The sequence below is a fragment of the Pezoporus flaviventris genome, unplaced genomic scaffold (genome assembly GCF_033815535.1).
Source record: "Pezoporus flaviventris isolate CSIRO_AGI_PZ_B2104156 unplaced genomic scaffold, CSIRO_AGI_Pfla_v1 ptg000001l, whole genome shotgun sequence".
NCBI classification, from domain to species: Eukaryota; Metazoa; Chordata; class Aves; order Psittaciformes; family Psittacidae; genus Pezoporus; species Pezoporus flaviventris.
In genome coordinates, this window is record NW_026892549.1 from 62,943,145 (window position 1) to 62,961,876 (window position 18,732).

General features: G+C 41.4%; 1 protein-coding gene across 6 annotated transcripts in view; it reads right to left on the bottom strand.

The window, feature by feature from the left end:
• The window catches only part of ARHGAP29 (Rho GTPase activating protein 29), a 74,414-nt gene that overhangs the window by 37,595 nt on the left and 18,087 nt on the right, over positions 1–18,732 (bottom strand). For 4 of the 6 annotated variants that reach the window (XM_061462099.1, XM_061462106.1, XM_061462075.1 and 1 more), the window contains exons 2-5: positions 15,366–15,442; positions 13,757–13,896; positions 12,995–13,102; positions 8,992–9,331 (exon numbers count right to left, since the gene is read on the bottom strand). In XM_061462099.1, the coding sequence (XP_061318083.1) occupies positions 8,992–9,331; positions 12,995–13,048 (394 nt within the window). In that variant the 5' untranslated portion in view covers positions 13,049–13,102; positions 13,757–13,896; positions 15,366–15,442. Of the gene's footprint in view, positions 1–8,991; positions 9,332–12,994; positions 13,103–13,756; positions 13,897–15,365; positions 15,443–18,732 lie in introns of those variants that run through there. The other 2 variants (XM_061462084.1, XM_061462093.1) reach the window with 2 other exon arrangements.

Consider the following 18,732-nt stretch of genomic DNA (forward strand, 5'->3'; position numbering starts at 1 on the left):
CTAATTTGACAGAATCTCCAAAATAGAGATAACCAAAACTGGCAAATAACAATTCCTGTATACTGCTAAAAAATAGCCCAAGAAAGCACCTTCAAATGGTAACCCAGGAAAAAAAGACAAAAGGAAAAATGCTTTGTTCAGGTAAATCCACCAAAAACTGAATTCCTGAAGTCCTGTGATTTGCAGTTACACTGTCATTAAGATGAAAGTTTAACCCAAACGCAACTATTTTCTACAGCCTTACATGAGTCACCTCAATCTCCTACCCTGTCATGCAGTTCTACCTCCAGTCCATTAAAGAAACATTAGATCCAACATAACCAAACCACCACAACACTTGCTTGGAATTAAGAGACAAGTTTCAGTTCTGTGACCTTGCCACATAAATGGGAAGGACAAACACTTCCAATGAAACTATTGGAAAAGGAATGATTCAGTCTGTGAAAACTTTAAAAAGTCAAGATCATTGAGGTAACAGTAAAACTTTATGCTGGTCAACATACAAAATCTACTTGTATTGATGTTTTAAGTTGTAACTTCGATATATTGATGCATCAGAGAAATGAGAAAATGGAATGTCTTTGTGGATACATTACAGTGCAGTTTGCCCTTAGTTTCCAATAGGAAACTAATTTAGGGCAAGGGGGTTTTGTTCTGTTTTTAAACCAAAACAGCTCTTATACGTACAAAGGAATTGCTGTTAAGAACACAAGACTTGTCACTGGGTATGGATCAAATCTTATCTTTCAGGTGTTGGGGCAAAGTTGACATAGACAAGTTTTTGTGTCCAGGTGTCCCCCTCTTTCTTAAGCTTCAAACTACATTAGAAGCATTTTTGGTTTTGAAAGGCCTAACTTTACATTTACATTCAAAGAAAAAAATCTGACTGTTCATCCTCTTCCTCAGTACCCACCTTTCATCTTGCTAATCTTGTCATTAGTATAGTTTCTGTGACAGAAAGGGAAGGTAATGCTAATAAATTATGTAGCTAAGGCTCTATAAGTGTTTTGAGATCCTTTCGTACATCAGAACTGCAAAAAGAAGGAAGGATGGAGTTTTGCTATTACATTTTTCATGCTTCAAAAGCAACAGAAAAATGGGAAATGCTTGTTCTCTCTTATAACCTGTTCAGAGGTTTCCTAAAGGCAGATACGCTGATTATTTAAGTCAACACAACTATCCAGACTGCACATAAGGGTTAACTTCACGTTTTCAACACTCAGGCCTTCAAGACACACACACACCCCCCTCCTGACTACGGATCTTGGACACTATAGCAACAACTGAACATTTGTTCTGAAGGAATGCAGAGTATGCAACTGGGGGAAGGGTAGTACTATCAGCCACAAACTTATCTCCTGATCCACTAGGTTATTATTTAACTTCAGTCTTCCCTGAAACTGAAGAAACAGCATTTGCTATCCAACATTAGCGACCTGCATTTAACAGGCAGCTTACACTTTGACTATGAAGAGCACAGCTTTGCTTGAACTGAACTTCAAGAGGAGTTGGTTTTTTTTTTCCCCTCTGCTTGTTCAGAGTACTGGAAACAGCAGAATTATTCCATGATTACAGGTTAATTAATAGTGCTCTAATACTGCAAACCTGCAAAGCAAATACACATAAATCATTGTGTATTTGCTCCTCTGATTCTGGTCACATCTGAAAGTCCAAGACCCCCACAACAAAAGCCTCCAAGATAGCAGTTTTATAGAAAACAAGAAGCCTGGGCAAAAGTCTGTGGAATGATCTAGAGTGAAATAGAAAGAAAGGCAGAAAGTTCTCTCTCCCAGCTTAAGTGTAACATTCCTTGGGAAAATCATGGCCCACAGCTACAGATGCCTCTCATGAACCTGGACTATGAACTACTTTTTGTTGGATTCTTGTGGGCTTGCCTTCATTCAGGCTCTACTAATTCTTTTAAAGATCACGTTCTCTGGAGTACATCAAGCTTCTGCTTTCTTTGCAGAACTTCTCAGGTTTGAGAAATCCGGTACTGGACAGGAAGAGGACTCACAGCCAGGGATATCAGAGCTATCTGATCTTGAGAGGATCCAAGAAGAAAAGACAGCGTGGAAGTAAGGAAAACACGGGAAAATGACCAGGTCTCTGGCTTGCTGTAGTCCTAGAGCTGAACTAGGAGAAACAGTTTATATGCCTGTACTTTTCTTCCTTCCTCTGAGCCTTCCCACAAAAAGCATCAGAAACTGTTTAAAAGCCACTACTATTGGCTTCGGGTTCTTAGCAATCATTTCACTTTGTTAAAGTCAAGGAAGCATTTACTTTCTTCTTATCCTTATTTATATCCTTTACAGCTCTTACCTTGAAAGACTGTTACACATTTGCCAGAAAACAGTTTCAATTTCAGGTTGACAGAACTAACATTTAGAAGTGACTACTATCTGGGGATATGGGAAAGAGTGGACTAAAGAATTTCCAGGTCAGAAAAACTGGAAGCACATACATCTTTGCATACAAGAAGCAGGTTTTAGGAAGGCAAGTTTAAAAGATGACTGTCAAATTCAAATATGCCAAAAGCTCAGAGCTAAGAGGTAAATAAGATAAGCTGAATAAGCTGCCGATTACTTTGGCAACTACAAAGGGCATTTTTTGCTTGCTATTCTCTCCACCTTTCATATACCTCTGTCAAATTAGCATTCAGTAGAGCAGACAACAGAGTTGCTACAGGTTTTTAGCAGTGTATGCTGCAGTGTCAGGGTGCAGTGCCATGCCAACTCTGCCTAGACCCTCACAGTCTTTTTCCATTTTAACCTCTAGCTACTCATGCCTTTGCCAGCTACCTTCTACCTTTGCTGCTGATACTCTGCACAACTTTACAGTCAGCTCATGGAACTGACCTGGCTGAAAGCTCATTTGTTTCTTCCCAGGACTACCGCTCAGGCAGATCTACCCCAGAACTGGCTTGCTATGCAGCTACCAGAAAACTGCTGCCAGTGCCGGGGAGAAGTGGAGAGATCACAGCAGCTCACACTGAAGTTTCTTCTCTAAGCTGCACTGGAAATATGCTACTGGCATATTTAAAATACAGCCCTAAACTTAACAAGCTTTCTAATAAGAAAAAAAACAATTTTGCTGCCTTACTCCTGCCCAAAACTAGTTTAGTCCTGGCTTCCCTGCTGCTGTGGCTCACAAGGTGACTTTTGCCACCTCTACTATGGCAACACCACCATCCAAAGCAGCAAATACAAGCTGTCAGAATTCACCTCTTCACACCTTATTGGGCTCAGCAAGAGGATGAACAATGTAATTACAGCCTAACACACTAAAAACATACACTTAGTTCTCTGCAGATCAAGTCTGAAGAGAGGTAATATAAAATATTACCTTTTATATACAAAGTATTAAAAAGGTAGAATTTTAATACTAAATTACATAATTATTCTTCAACTACAACAACTATGGAACACATCAATAGATCCTAGAACTGATTAACATCAAAATCCCGGTTCAGACTATTTGTCAACATGCTCAAATGTTGTGATTTCTGTAACAGGTATTATTATTTACAAGACAGCTTGTTTTCCCCTTTTTTTCATGCCACAAGGAATAAAAGAAACAATGTGCTACAATTTACATTAATTCCTCTGCCTTTTCCTGAGGATCCTCAACAGCCATTTCATCAACTCACAAGCAGATTACTGACATATTTGGTATGTTCTATGCTCTCAGTCCCTGAAAATCAGCTGCCCCTATGGTATTTTACTTCTTTCTTTACCTTTTTTAATCTTCTTTTTTACCTCCTCCTATAAAGGTTGATTTAAGATACAAAATACTAACAAACAGAAACCCATCACAAAACCTGTCCAACTTCCCTCAAAACAAAAACCCTCCACCCCAACCCAAATGTTCCTTCCAGAGACTCTTGCAAAGAAAGGCAAGCCCTTTCTCAGATCCTTCGTTAGAGCAGTTTGCCCACCTACCAAGCATTCATACTAAGAGGTGTCATTAGACAGGTAAATACATCCAAGTTTAAGGTGTATCAAAGACAGCACCTTTCATGGAGAAAATTGTAATAAAGAACAAACAGCAAAATTACACCCAGTATTATAAATTATCATAATTTCAATCTGTAATCTTCACTGAAATAGCTAATGAACTTCAGATTTCCCTAGCAAAACAGGACCAACTGATTTATAAGAAGACTCCCTCAGAAAAAGGACATTACTGGTTTACATTATGAGAAAATAAAGAAGTAAGAATCAAATGCTACATATACTACAGTGCCTTAGTTGTACTAAAATATGGACAAAAAATAAGGTACCTATTATCAAACCCTGGAAGGGCTGAAGAGAAATCATCTCTCTTTGCCCCTCAGGCATCACATTGAGACAGCTTCTGGCTTTTAGTGCAACATGTAATTTATCCCAATCTCTGTGGTGCTAACACAAGGGTTTGAGGTCGCTAGAGATTGCAAGTTCCTTATTTTGAGGAAACCATTTCACTTGACACACCTTTGAAATCGTCCCACTGGGTTGAATACCTTACCCTTCAAAAATAAGGGCCTGAGAGGTTTCAAGTTAGGTTGCATTCCTGATCCTTTTACAAGTCTTGGTGCTGCTCTAAGGAGGATGCAGACATTCCTGACCAGGCCATCCAGCTTCACCTGTATTTTTTACTTCTGCTTCAGTTTTAAAAGAAATAATAATCAGAAAATCTTAAACTCAAAGAAACCAGACAGCAAAATCTGATCCTCAAGGAAAAACCCATGATGAAAGGTGTGAGCTTTATCTTGCTATTCCACCTTCTAAAATATCTGGGTAGAAGATAGGATGAGCTTGAGGAAAAGTGCTCATGAAAAGGATGCAGTTACCCACATGAAGCACACAATATCACACTTTGAAGATTACTTCAAAGTGAGTGATAAAGCAAGCAATAATTCCAAAATACATTCTGCTATACATTAAAGTACAAAGTAAAATACTCCTGCACTTTTAACCCACATGTAAATTTTACTCTTACAGCTATTCATGATGAAATGCAGCATTTCCCACAGTCTCAAAGGCAGAACTTACAGTATGAAGCATATATTACATTCCTTAAAAAAATAAATAAAGAGCAGATGTCACAAAACTAACTAGCTTCAGACTAGGGAAACAGGAATGTTTCCCCCTTCTCTGATGTGATACAAGTATAAGCTACTATTTACTGTTTAGAAGTGAAACACTTAGTAAAATATATTCTAATTAGGAACTCAGACTGTGTCCTAAATATTCTTTTGTGTGGTGTTTTTAAGCCTGACTAAATGAATCTCATTCGAGCAAAGACCACACAGTGGCATCATTTGCTTAAAACAACAATGGAATTTATTACATGCAGTAACAGCACAGACTGTAGTGTCACCAAGCTCATACATAAAATACCTACTCTTAAATACATTCTCAACTGTGCGTATTTATGCAGTAAGCAATACTACTTTTGAACTGATAAATTCTTACAATTCTTGTCCTGCGTATTTTGTCCTAAAAAGCAGCTTACATCCTTTCTGTACAACTTTGGTAAGGTATAGATACCCTTATCTTTTCAAAGGATTGGGCAGTATACCATTAACACACATCCCCTATTCTCCAAAGGAACATACTCTCCATGTTGAACTTGCCCAGCCAAAAAATTCAACAGCACTTACTTGCAGATGCATTACACCGCACTTTGGGACAAGAATTAATCCCTTCAAATGACAGGATTTACCTTAAGTATAACCTCATACACTTCAAATGATAATGTATTCTCAGTACTATGGTCAGGTTAAGTTCTCAGCAGGCCACAATTGGAGGCACACAATTCAGTTCTTAAAACATTCTCTACCATGGAAGGTTGCTTCTCTCCCTGAGCACCACTACCTCTGAAGATCACAGCCAGCTCCAGCCTTTAGAGACAGTACTCCCCTGTAAGTAATACCTTTTCAAAGAGGGGTGCAAGCTGAAGGCAACACTTGGTTCTCACACTGAACCAATAGCTACTGTTGGCGCTCAAAACACAAAGAGAAAACCCATCAGCTCTCAAGCCGCTCTGTCTTAACAATTTGTACTTCGGATCTACATTAGAACTGAAAGAACTGAACTTCGGGTACATTAAGAATACAGAATACCATCACTAAAACTGAAAACTCAAATGAAGTCTTAAGAGCAGCACAGACTGCAGGTAATTTTCCAAGTCTCCCAGGTATTAAACAAACACTCTCAAGCTTGGCTTTCCAGGCAGGGATTTCTGAGGAACTGCTTTAATTTCCTTATCAGAAAGGAAAGATGATCGGCTTATTTTGAGTCTCCACAATATATTTCAGTTCTCTGTGACCTCACAAAGTTTGAATGCTACAAATGAAGACAACCTGCCAGTTCAAACACAAAAATATGATGAGGATATAACTATCCTTACCAACATCAGCCATATGACACTATCTTGCTCATCTGGAAATGTAACTGAAGACTGGACCAAGAGACTGATGCACTGTTTGTGCATTTCAAACACTACATCTGTCATCAAACACTAAGCCTGTCATCCAGTAGAATTAAATAAAAACTTTGTGAAACAGCACTGCATTCTGACCTATGTTCAAAAAATGCCCAGATCTCCTCTTTAACAAAGACATTTAAGACATCAGTTAAGTATCTTGATCCTATGCCTCAAGTCGGATTGCTCATAACTGATTGTTATATCCAGCAAGTACAATGCCTAGATTCAAAGGGGAATTCAAAAGAGACAGGCAGCAAGAACTGAAGTGTGTGAAACACATGGTATTTCAGCCAACACAAGAGGCAACTGCAGCTCCCTTATGTCCAAACAGCTGACAAACTTCTCAACGCTAGTTACATTCAGAAGGTCTTCGTTTGTGAGCTTGGGATGGGGGTTTTTATAGTGGTGGTTTTTTTTGGGGTGGTGGTGATGTTTTTTTATGTAAAGTATCATTAAGAAACATGTTTCCTACTTGGTGCCAGCAAAGAGATCAGATTGCAGTTTATACAACAAACGTTGTGAGTCTGAAAAATGATCAAAGTTACAATGCTGGGTTTACTTTTGTTGAGAAGTAATATTCCAAATTTATTCAACATTATGACCATGAGACTACTGTGAGAAATGAAATTATATTAGCATAAGTAATGCAAAGAGAAATAGCCTTGAAATAGACTGAAAACTTTAGTTGTATAGCACTCTCTCCTTAAAAGAGATCTCGGCATACTCTTCATGTTATATATCAACTTGCATTGGTACCATACAAAGCACAGTACAAGTTTATAATCAAAGGCATTTATGATCTAGTTTAGACATGAACACAAGTTATAATCCAAAATAGCTTAGATTTCTCATCCAAGATAGTATCACTAAATCAGGAGAATGCTAAGTGAACCATAGCTGAAAAACAGCTAGGCTCTTCCAAGACAGCTCAGATAACACCAGCAGGGAACACAACCAAGCAGTCCAGATGAAATTCCAGGCATGCACCCACTGGAATCAGCCCACCTATGGCTGCAGACCTCAGCCCAAGAGGGAGGTTACTGTGCATGGAAAGGAGATTAGAGAGATCTGCCAAAGCAGCAATACTATGACTAAGAGCAGATGCAGAAGCTATCTGAGGGAAGAGTGGCCAGAGGCTGCAAGGCCTGCAGCAAGCTCTAGGAATGCTTACCAGGCAAATACAAGAGCTCACTGGGGCAACCCTGATGTAAGACTTCTATTTGCGACTTCTGAACTGCTTAAAGATGCAGTACATACATAAGTACATCAGTAGCTGGTAGCAGAACTTTTAGTTATTTCATAAACTTCAAAGTTTCACTCTTCAACACAATCTACATTGATTAATGCGTCCAAATACAACTCATCTCCTATCCCTGCAGTTGATTTCCACCTTGGAGTCATTTATGTCACTAATTTCAGGATGGTGTTAAGCTGCAAACATTAGGAGCCAGAATTTTATGTGCAAGAAGTCTGTTCAATCACCTTAGAAAGTTTTTGTTAATTTTTGGACAAGTGCAAAGGGAGAAATGTAACCCAAACTACGCAGCTTCCACAAAGTTGCCTTCAGCCAGCAGAAAGCAAGCCCAGTATTACAGAACTCACTCTATCATGTTTGGATCTTCTGAGTCCAACACCTTAAACTGAAAATTGAATTCCCAAATACTGCGTGTCAACTGGAACATTTGGGTAGGCCTTTCCTGCAGGGTGCCCTTGTCAGTGTCAGTAGGCACCAAGCACCTCACACATACCTCTGCTCACCCTGTGTGCTCAGCAAACCACTGTAGGCATGAAGTGGTCACTAGTCTCAAATGATTGCCCTGGTGAGGTTTGTTGACACCTTTTGGCAGAGCTAGCTCCGACCCACTTGAAACAGAGGGGACTGCAAACGCTCGGCAGTCGGGAGACCTTACAGCAAACAGCTCTGGATGTCATTTCAGGTATTACCATGATCACATTTCTGTACAAACTCAATAAAAGCTTTCCTGCTGGTGACCAAAATGATTTCCCTACAGGAATAGAAACACACAGTAACGCACACTCCTCCTGAGCAAGAAACTCTTGCAGTTTCCACCTGCTGGCAGAAGATGGTAAATACTTATCTTGTAGAAGGAGAAAGTGCAGTTGCAAACTACTAACAAAAAAGACTTCTAAACCCAAAACCTAGCCTAGAAGAATCACCAGAATATAAACAGAATTCTTTGGAATTACAGAAAACCCATTCAGGTGGTTAAAACTAAACAGTTGATGGTCTTGCTAATTTTTAGCATCAGCCTACACAGCCTGCTAAAGCATATTTTCCCTTGTTATGATTATGAAACATATTGCAGTGTTCTGGTGAGGAAATACAGAACCCAAACCAACAACCACCATTTCCTGTAGTCATCGTGCTGGGGGAAGGGAGGATAGAAGGGGAAGGTAAAGGGCCATAAGGAATAACCACTGTAAAGGCCAGTAAAAACATACGGAGTTGTGAGAATTTCAGAGAATATAAGAACTAAGAATAAAGACCCGCTGACATACCTTCTGAACAAATGGCTTCCTTCAAATACAGCAGCACGTCTGCAAACTTCCTGACGTCGTTCACCAGTTGTGTGATATATTCTGGATCCACAACAGGATTATCATAGCAGTCCGAGTTGGAGCTGATGCTGCTCAGAGAGCTGCTTTTGGTGCTGCGCCCCATTCCCCAGTTTCCTGAATTGGAGATGGTGAAGAAGTTGGAGGTAGACAGTCGGGCTAATCCCAAACCACGCTTGTTGCCTCCACCGTTCTGCCGCAACATCCCAGCAGCCACTGTGCTTATAGAGCTCCTACAGGTAACGCTCAGCAGTGCTTCAGGTCCATTGGACAAGATGAAACCCTTAAAAATTAAGGGGGGGAAGGAAGTGGAGAAGGAAAAATTATTATTAGTATAGAAATATATGAGAAGTAATACTTTTGTGCTGACAAGATCCAAAATTTCTTTCAATATGACACTGCTTTACATTACAATGCTTAACTGAAGTATTATAAGTGCTTCTGACCATTTGAGATTATTTTAATTCTTACAACATGTAGAGTGTTGCAGAGAAATCAAAGGTATGCAAAGGTAAATTTCAAAAGCTAACTCACAAGCAATGTTTTTACCCTGCATATTTATTCTGGAAGCCTTCAGAATCAAGTTCTTTACATTTAGCAAGACCTGTTCTTTACTATGATATGTTACTACAACTGAATACAGCTGCAAAAACACTTGCCCTGATACAGACCATGAGCAACTTCCCCACCTGCACCAACCACCAAGCTGTGTTCAGCATCCTGTCTCAAGATAATAGACAGCCTTGATCTGATAGGATGAAGTCTCTTTGTATAGACTGTGCTGAGCCAGAAACCATGGACTACCACAGCTCATCTCAGAAAAGAAAACATCCTGAAAGCAGTTATGTGTCTTTTCAGCCTGTGACCTTTTAATATGAAAGGCAATCAAAGGAAAAACATGGAAAAGTGAAGAGATTTACAAATACCGTAGTATCAAAGCGTACCTACAAATCTCAGTGCAGTTACCTCAAAGGGTGTTGCTCTGCATTAGTACCCCTCAGAAGTTCCACCATCAAAGCGCACAGATCTGGGGACAGTTCTGCCGGTATAACTCAGCAGCTACCTGCACTCCTCCTGCTCAGAAAACCCAGAGAGCTGCTGCAAATTGCCCCATGTCAGGTTAAGTGATTAATTTCAAAGCAGCAAACTCCAGGTGGCAGAGTCAAGTATGGTGCCAGCAGCTCCCACAATGCTTGATTTTATTCCCTCAACACTAGGAAAAATCCTTAGTGTTTACACTATATGGTAAACACTATATGGGAAAACAACCAAAACCAAATTGGAACATGACAGCTACAAAGCTGTCATCAGCTGCAGGCTTACCCGAAGCAAGAGCTCAAATTCAACTCTTTTTAGCTCAAAATAAGAGTTATTCCGATCTAAAAGCGCAGGTTGAGATGAGTTATCCTGCTTATGTCTGGATTTGGTTAGAGCACCTGAAGAAGTAGCACCTTTCAAGTTTAGAACATTGCATTTCAACAGGCATCATCCTAAGGCACTTCAATTATTTTTCCATTATTTCTGCTTTATTTCTCTTTGCAACTTAAAAATATCAGAGGAAACGTGGCCAAAGCAGTTGTTTTTCTAATTAATCTGGCAGGGAGGGTGTGCTGGGGGAGGGGGAGAAAACTTCAGCATTTAACACAAATTAACTGCTCTAATTCCTATTTAGCCTTTAAAGTCAGTACCTATACGAATACTACACAAATAACATAGATAATTAAGCAATTCCAAACACCTCAAGTAGATTGAAGTGAGGTTTACATTAAACACAACGTTGAAGCAAGTTTCTTCTGTTCCCACATATAATTCTCATGGCTACAAAGCCACTTTGCAATTCCACCTTGCAATTACAGCAGAAGAAGCCACAAAACCTCCCCTCCTTTTAACAAGTGTGATATGTATTTATATCGAGACAGAGATTTTCATAGTATTTAAAAGACATGCTCCTTTTAAGTCTGGCCAGCTTGAGTCAAAGCAGCAAGTTGTGTTAGACCTGTTCCCGAATCCAGTTCACACTTTTACGGCAGTGTTGTTTTAGAGATAAGCTGCCTTATTTTCACTTATTTACACGAGCAACAAGCAGTACAACAATTCCACAGCTTTGAAAACAGTAACACTGATGACAAAGAGTTTCTGAATGGGAAAAACTTGGAACTTTCGCTGTAAAGCAGCAGCAGAACCAAGCCCAAAGAGTTTACTACAACAGCCACCTTTCCCCGGGTAAACACTTAGCCCTGCTTCTCCCGCACTGCAAGGCGGATGGGGAGAAGTTTCCCCACGCAGAACACATGCCTTTCGTTACTGAGGAGCGTTTCGTGTTCCTCCAGGAGGCTCTGCCTTTGGAAACACAGAGCGGCCGCAGGCTTGTCGATAAACGCCTCCAGACCGCCCCGGTTAGGAGCGAGCCGTCAGAAGCGGGGGAAAGGAAAGAACACAGCGCCAGACAGCTCAGCAATTCCCTCTCCCAACACAATCCCCACGGCGGGGAATAGGAAGCAAAGAGAGAACCAAAGAGAGAAGACGCTCCCGAAGGGGTCACGTCGCCGGGCCGAGAACAGGGCCGCTCCCCGGCGGGGGTCGCGCGCTGCCTCGCCGCCACACGGCGCGGCCTCAGCGTACGCTGAGGTGAGTTGCGGGGCAGGGCTGAGGTAAGCCCCCCCCCTCCTTCCTTCCCCTCTCCCTCCCTCCGCGCCGCGTCCCACATTCCCCGCAGCCAGCCCTTACCGGAGAGGGGCGGTCGAGCGCAGGCAGCAGCGGGGCCGCCGCGGGCCCTTGACTCTGCCACTGCGCTACCCATGGAGCGCCCTCACGGATCTCGGGGCGGCCCGCGCCACCGCCCCCGGGGTCCCCGCCGCTCCCGGCGCCGCCTCCCCTCACGCCCGCCGCTGGGCGGAGCTGCGCACAGCGCACACGCCCCCCAACCCCTCCGCCTTCCTGCCGCGGGCGGCCGGCGGTGGCCGGGGGGCAGAGATGGGTCCGATAAGGCGAACAATGGCCGGTGGGACACGGGAAGGGAGGATTCCCCGTCCCGCTCCCGCATCACGCGTCCCGGCACCGCACGGCGCAGCCCGTGCCCCCTCCGGAAAGGGAGTTGCAGCTGCCGGGCACTCGGCGTGTGTGTGGCAAGCGCAGGAGCGGCACACAAACAGGCTTCAGAAGCCCAAATCCTGGCGATGTTTAGCAAACAGGGTTTGCTTTTAAGTGGTTTTCCCAACGAGAAACAGGCAAAGGGGAGAATAATGTTTCTCATGCTTGACACCCCACCCCCCAGCCCCGCTTTCTAGTGCTGAATCTGGTATGTCACTCGCTGTGCAGCCGCCACCATTGTTACGAGTGTGTACGCACACACACACACATTTCCCTTCCTACTTAAGCTTTATTTCTGGATGAGCTCTGTTGCTACTTAGGGAAAAGCAAAGCAGCAACGAAATCCAAGTGTAACGCCGCCAGACTACACCCGCAGGGTGGGAGTGGATTCAGTCACAACAACAGCCCACGTTTTGGCATAATTTAGCTTCCGAGTTTACTTGCATGTGCACATATATGCACCTTTTTGTTTGGTCAAGAAGAAGAAGAAAGTTGGAAAAGCAGGAATTTGCAGCATCATACAGAAACTCAAATATTTCCCAGCAGCATCAGGACCTTTAGATCTCCATACGGACCTTTGTCACATCAGCTGATGGAAGCAGTCGGATTTCCATGTTCTAGAGCCAAGGATTACAAACCTAGGCTTTATTCCTCACTTACTAAAAGGCCATTTAAATTCAGTAGTCTTCAGTCCAATGTCCAAGCTCCAGGATGGGACATACTTTCAATAATGTATGAAAGCATCTAATTCTTAGCCCAGCCCCTTAACCCCAGCAGTTTCAGGCTTTATATCTTGAAATTCTCCACCCTTGCTCCAGTCTCCTTCCACTACTCATTCACGATTTTGTGTCAGAACACCAACCTTCTCCTTGTTCCATTCTTCCTCTCCATATATGCCATATATATCCATATATCTTCTTTTATTGAAAGACTTTTATTCCATTTCTCTTGGAATTTATAAAGCCTGAAACAAAGCGACCAAACTAAACCAAGATGTGACATTATTCACCTCTTGTGTCAATGTTAAGCATTGTTCAATAACTTTTCTTTACCTTAAAAAAAAATCCTAAATAAAATGTGATGTAAACTTAGAAATCCAGTAAAAGTTATAAATTCTTCAGGTCTTCTAAGTATGGAGAAAAGCAAACAAAACAATGCCCTGAGCTTCAAAAAGATTTTGATCATTCAGGTAATTGACCCAGCAGATGTCAAAATTAGGCCAGAGTAAACAATTACAAATGAATTCAATGTGAAAGCGAGGAACTAGGTGGGGAATGCAAGTTAAATAGTACAATCAACAATCACATCAGCAGAAAGGAGTATTAGAGCTTTATTGTGGGAAAAGTCATTGAAACCATTAGATAGCAGCATCCAGTAGCAATAAAAAAGATCAACAAGTAATTTCACCTGTACTTATCAATAGATAGAATACAAAGCAGTGGATACTACTTGGTCTGCCAGACCTTTGTTAGAAAGAAAAGTATTTAGCTACAGCAGACCCTCTCTTCCTTACAGACAATATTTTGAGAACACAAGGGGATTTATCTTGTCATCATGACACCATTATAGAAAATGCAAGGAAGAATAAACTCAGCTGTTCCAAGTACAAAGTACATACCCTGCTACAGGCCTTCTGTTTCTGAAGCAGACTTTAATTTCATGATGCTTCATTCCCTCCATGCATTTCTCTTCTCTCTCTCATCTCAGTTCCCACATAAGCTAACCTGCATCCATGCAAGAATTCAGCAATTATTTTTGCTTTGGTGGATTGTTTATTTGCAAAAAAAAAAAAAATAAAAATAAAAATTCATGGGTTTATGCTTCTGAAATATTTTGTTTCAGGCACTTTTGATTGAAAACATAAAAGTGTTCTACATGGTGGGAGGCCTAGCTTCAAACATGTTTGGAAAAACATGTTTTGAGCCCACATCTGCCACATGATGTGAACGTTAAGTGAAGTTTTGGGTTTTCCTCAAAGGAAAACAACAAACAATTGTCCTTTTTCAATTTAGTTGTTCAGAGCTTTCTTCCCTCCTCATTCTCAGTTTGCCTGCCAAATTGAACACAGAGTCCTCTGCACTCCCCCTGAATAAAGACAAGCATGAAACAGCTTCAGCTATGTCCCAGACTGTACAGTGTTGATTACCTCCTAAATTGCTTTGGAAACTATTACATGAAAGAGAACTGGAAATAACAGATCTACCCTCAAGAAAACACAGCTTGTATAAAAGGCCAGGTGTACATCACAGCCTGCAACTTCTGCTGCAGTGGATGAACTGGAAGAAGTATTAAGGGTCTAACAGCTGCTTTATGTTGGTCATCCTTTGCTAGTTTACAGGGCTAATGCCCCTTTTTAAGCCATGTATAACCTAAAGCATCACTAATGCAGTTGAGGATGCGAGAGGTTGTTTAAAGTCACCTTTTTTCTGCACTTCATCCAACTGTCCTGGTTTGCTTGGAATGAACAATGGGTTTGTTCAATGAACAATCAGTTATTAGGCAAATAGTGAAGACCAGGACAATAAAAACAGTAGAGTGCCTCAACAGTGTATTCTCTAAGAACAGACACCCAAATCAAATTTGTTTCCATTAAAATGCTGTGTTTTCCTGTGAGCAGCCACTGAAATCTCTAATTCCTTAAGAGCCACTTGTGTGATTCTTTCAACAGATGTTTTTGTTTTCTGATAGAACATGTGTACACAGGGAACTAAAAGCTATAGTACAGCTCTTTACAAACAAACCAACCAACTCAAAAAACCACACCCAAACCCCAATCTATGAAGTAAACTCCAAGTACCTGCTTCTCCCTTCTCGGGGTTGACTAGTACATTACTCATGCGGACATCCCTTTGAAATCCAAGGAAAAGCCTGCCTGATGCAGCTTCCATCACTGTTAAGAGAAGAAATATTTCTAGGTAGCAGCATTTAATGTAACTAGAACTGGGAAAGGAACATTTGTTAAGAAATAAGCTTCAAAATATACTGTCTCTATTCTATATATCTGCAGAAGTGCAAAATATTCTAGACCAGTTGGAAGACGTAAGAACAGCAAGCCATAGGAGTTCAATACAGAGCTGGATAGTCCTTAATGTTGTTAACCACCAAGTCAGCAAGGGAAGCTAGAGCTGAGAAGGGAATCCAATTCTAGCCACACACTGAGCATCACTATAAATAATTGTAAACAGGTTAGAGAGGTAACTTGGTAGAAGTTTCCACCTTCTGCTTACATTCCAGCAAGCCGAGTTCTGCTCTCAAGATGTATTTCCATAAACTATTTCTTTCCAAGAATCTTATATACAGGCTCCTGCAAAAGGCCAGCATCATTTATATATCAGTAAACCAGTTCAAGACTTTACCTGAAAATGAGTTGTATGAATTCTGAGAAAACCCTGGAAATTGTTCCCCCAACACCACTGTATGTACTGCTGCTTTATAAAAGAATATATAATTTTTTTCCCCTCACACAAGATCTCCATTTTGGCTGTAATAAATGCCACCTACCTACCTGAGAACCCATCAAGATAAGGAGATTCAGACGCACTTCCTAGAACATCCTACATTTACAGCCACTGCACCAAATGCCCTGAGGGGAGCTCCGTGGGTGAAACTGCAGCAGCCGCTGTGCACTGGAATGAACCTGCAGAACCAACCAATGGAGAACTTAAGCACCCCATCTCCTGCAGACCTGTTTCTCACCCAGAGATCAGCCACCTCCCTCTTCTCAGTCCTGATCTTGAGGCAGACCAAAAAGCACTTCAACAAATGACCAAGGGAAATGAAATGTATGGCTTTAGCAGGTACTAAAACCTGTATATTTTGTTTAATGGCTCATAACAATTCACCTCCAAGATAATCCCTCCATGCTTTCTAAGGTGATGAATGAGGCCTCTCTTTTCTATAGGAGATAATCACTTAATCACCTCTCCCCTTGCTAATAGTCCTCCACTAATCTCTATTTCACTATTATTGTCTGCTTTTTTCTTATATTCTGATATTTAGCCTGATGTAGAGCAGTTATTTGCAGTTATCCTCAAACCTGATGCCCCCAAACTTGTTGCTTCGTCTTTGCAGTTATACCAACTGATCTCATCTAAAACTCTTTCTCTGGTCTTTCCTCTTTTCATGTAACATCCTGCCCTGCTCAGGATGAACTACATACCAATATAAACTATGTCTCAAAAATGATGCAAGGCTGGAAGCATGAGAAATGCAGCTGGACAGAGAACAGCTCAATTTGCTAATCCTCCAGGGAAAAGGATTGCCCCTGGCATGGGCAGCACTCCATTTCCTAACGTTTAATGAGCAGTTTCTTGAAAAACTTCCACCTTAACTAGCAATTGCCAAGGAGGACAGTGGGTGGTGAGGAATGAGAGGAAAGACTGCAAGCAACTTCCAGAACTTTCAGAGCTTGTCAAACGCACTATTAACCACCAGCAATCACAGCACAGCGACCTGCTGCTTTAGGATCCAGGAGGCCTGGAGGTAACCACCATGGCTCAGTTAGCCTCACCTGCTGTACTGGTACCAGCTAGATTTAAGAGAGGGAAAGCCCAGCAATTAAGGGTTAGCAGAGAAACAGGCTGTTTCTACAGGGAATAGGAGGCTTGGCTGGGAACTACTTGTAGGTGGTATCTTGCCAAAGGCTATTGGGTGGGTGGCTGTTGGTTTGATGTGCTATGGGGAACAGGGTGACTGCCTGCCAGCAGGGATAGAGGTGATAAGCAAAGCTGCTGGGGCTGGATTTGCTTTGCAGGAGAAGGAGGCTGTCCTGTAGATTTATGTTTTGAGTTAAGGGTTGGAAGTAGATTCTAAGATACAGAGACCGTGTTAGCCAGTTTTGGAAAGTCCTTGGGATGCTGGGCCTGTGGGGTGCTCTGGGGGCTCCTCTTGTTGCTGGGTTTTTCTCATTATTCTAGAGCATGCCAAAATCCTCCTGAAAGTGCTGACCATTGCTGCTTTCAGCTGTAAAGCAAAAATTCTTTTATATGTTCTCAACAGTCCTTAGTAGGTTAAGTGTTTGATAAATAAGATGAAAAACAGCAACAAAAATGTGTGACTAGAAACTTTTCCTTCCTCCCATTTTCATAATTACTGACATTACAGTAAGTCAGTTCAAGCCTTGTAACTATTGTTAGAGAAAAATGGAGTGTAAGTTAAAAATACTTCTTTGCCAGAGAGAACAGTGTACTTCAGGTTCAGAGAGCAGGTAAGGTCCTTAAGTAGCAATCAAATGCACTACATGTAATTAAGTGGTTTCTATTACCAGGTCTATTCTTTTGCCTCTTCCTTCCTTCTGCCTCTGATGTTGTGGCATGATTGTCCAAATCCAGTCCTGACAAAACCATCCAGGTTGAAAGAACCCCCATGGTTAAAGGTGTTGCAGTTCACTGGGGTCATTTTGCCAAGAGGGTGAGTACAGCTTGCCTTGATGCTGGCAAACCAAAGCATGATAGTTTATGATGGGGTAGAGAGCTTCAACCCAACAACCAAAGCTGGAATAGTTTTTCTCATTGTGGGTTAGTGTTTTCTGTGCTAGATTCTAGCACAGAAAGACTTTATACGGCTTTGCTATGCAGTTTTGTTGCCAGGGATCGTATTTTTATGTTGGAGCCTAGGCAAATAAGAGAGAGATGCAACTAAAGATAGGCACTGTTGATACCTCAGCTGTTACATAGTTTGTGCTGGAAGAAACTGTTTCATATTCAGGTTTTATGCTAATATATCTATTTCACGTACAATAATGTATGTTTTCTGGGTTATTCCCAGCATTACAGAGCAATGTATACTTTATCCTTACTATAACTCATAAATAACTAAGCTTTATGCTAATGTAGATCTGGTTATTCTGCTTTCTCACTACAGAGTCAGCATCTGACCATAATATTACCAAGGACAGGAAAGCAGCTATAATGTATGGCTGGTCTGAAGCCTTAGTGAATTTCATATGCTGGTCACATTACCTGAGGAAGTATATTTTATACAAGGAACTCATTCAGTGGTTTTCATCCTGGACTTTATAATCTGAGTAACTCAGACAAGTTCCTTCTAACATTTTCTTATCAAATTAAGTGTTATAGTCTCCTTTGTGATTATGGTTCCATATCATCTGTATTAATTTGGGTCTTTCAAATGACATCCCACTTTATTGAACACTGAGGAGCATACATGCTAGAGGGTATAATATCATTTAATGAAGTTGCTAAGGTGATCACAGTGCATTCATAGGTTTTGAGAGTACAGTGCTGTTGCTTATCCTTTTTGGTATTGGTGACTTCAGATCAATCTCCCGAGGCAATATTGTCATGAGGACTCTGTAGCATGTAACTAGATTTGCAGCAAAGCTGAGCCTCAGGAGAGGGCTCTGCTCCTAGTTCTATGCAACAAGTTACATGATTTGTCAGTGGTGTTTCTCATAAAAAAAAATCTGACTCCTGCCAGTTATGAATGCCTCTTGATAATGAATATGAGCCTCAGACAAAGCTTCTGGGAGAGGACTTGCTACTCAAACTGAGCTTTTACACCCATCAGTATTTAATTTCTTTCCAAATATTGGACCTTCCCTCAAGTGATATGATTACAAACTTCTCTTGTGCG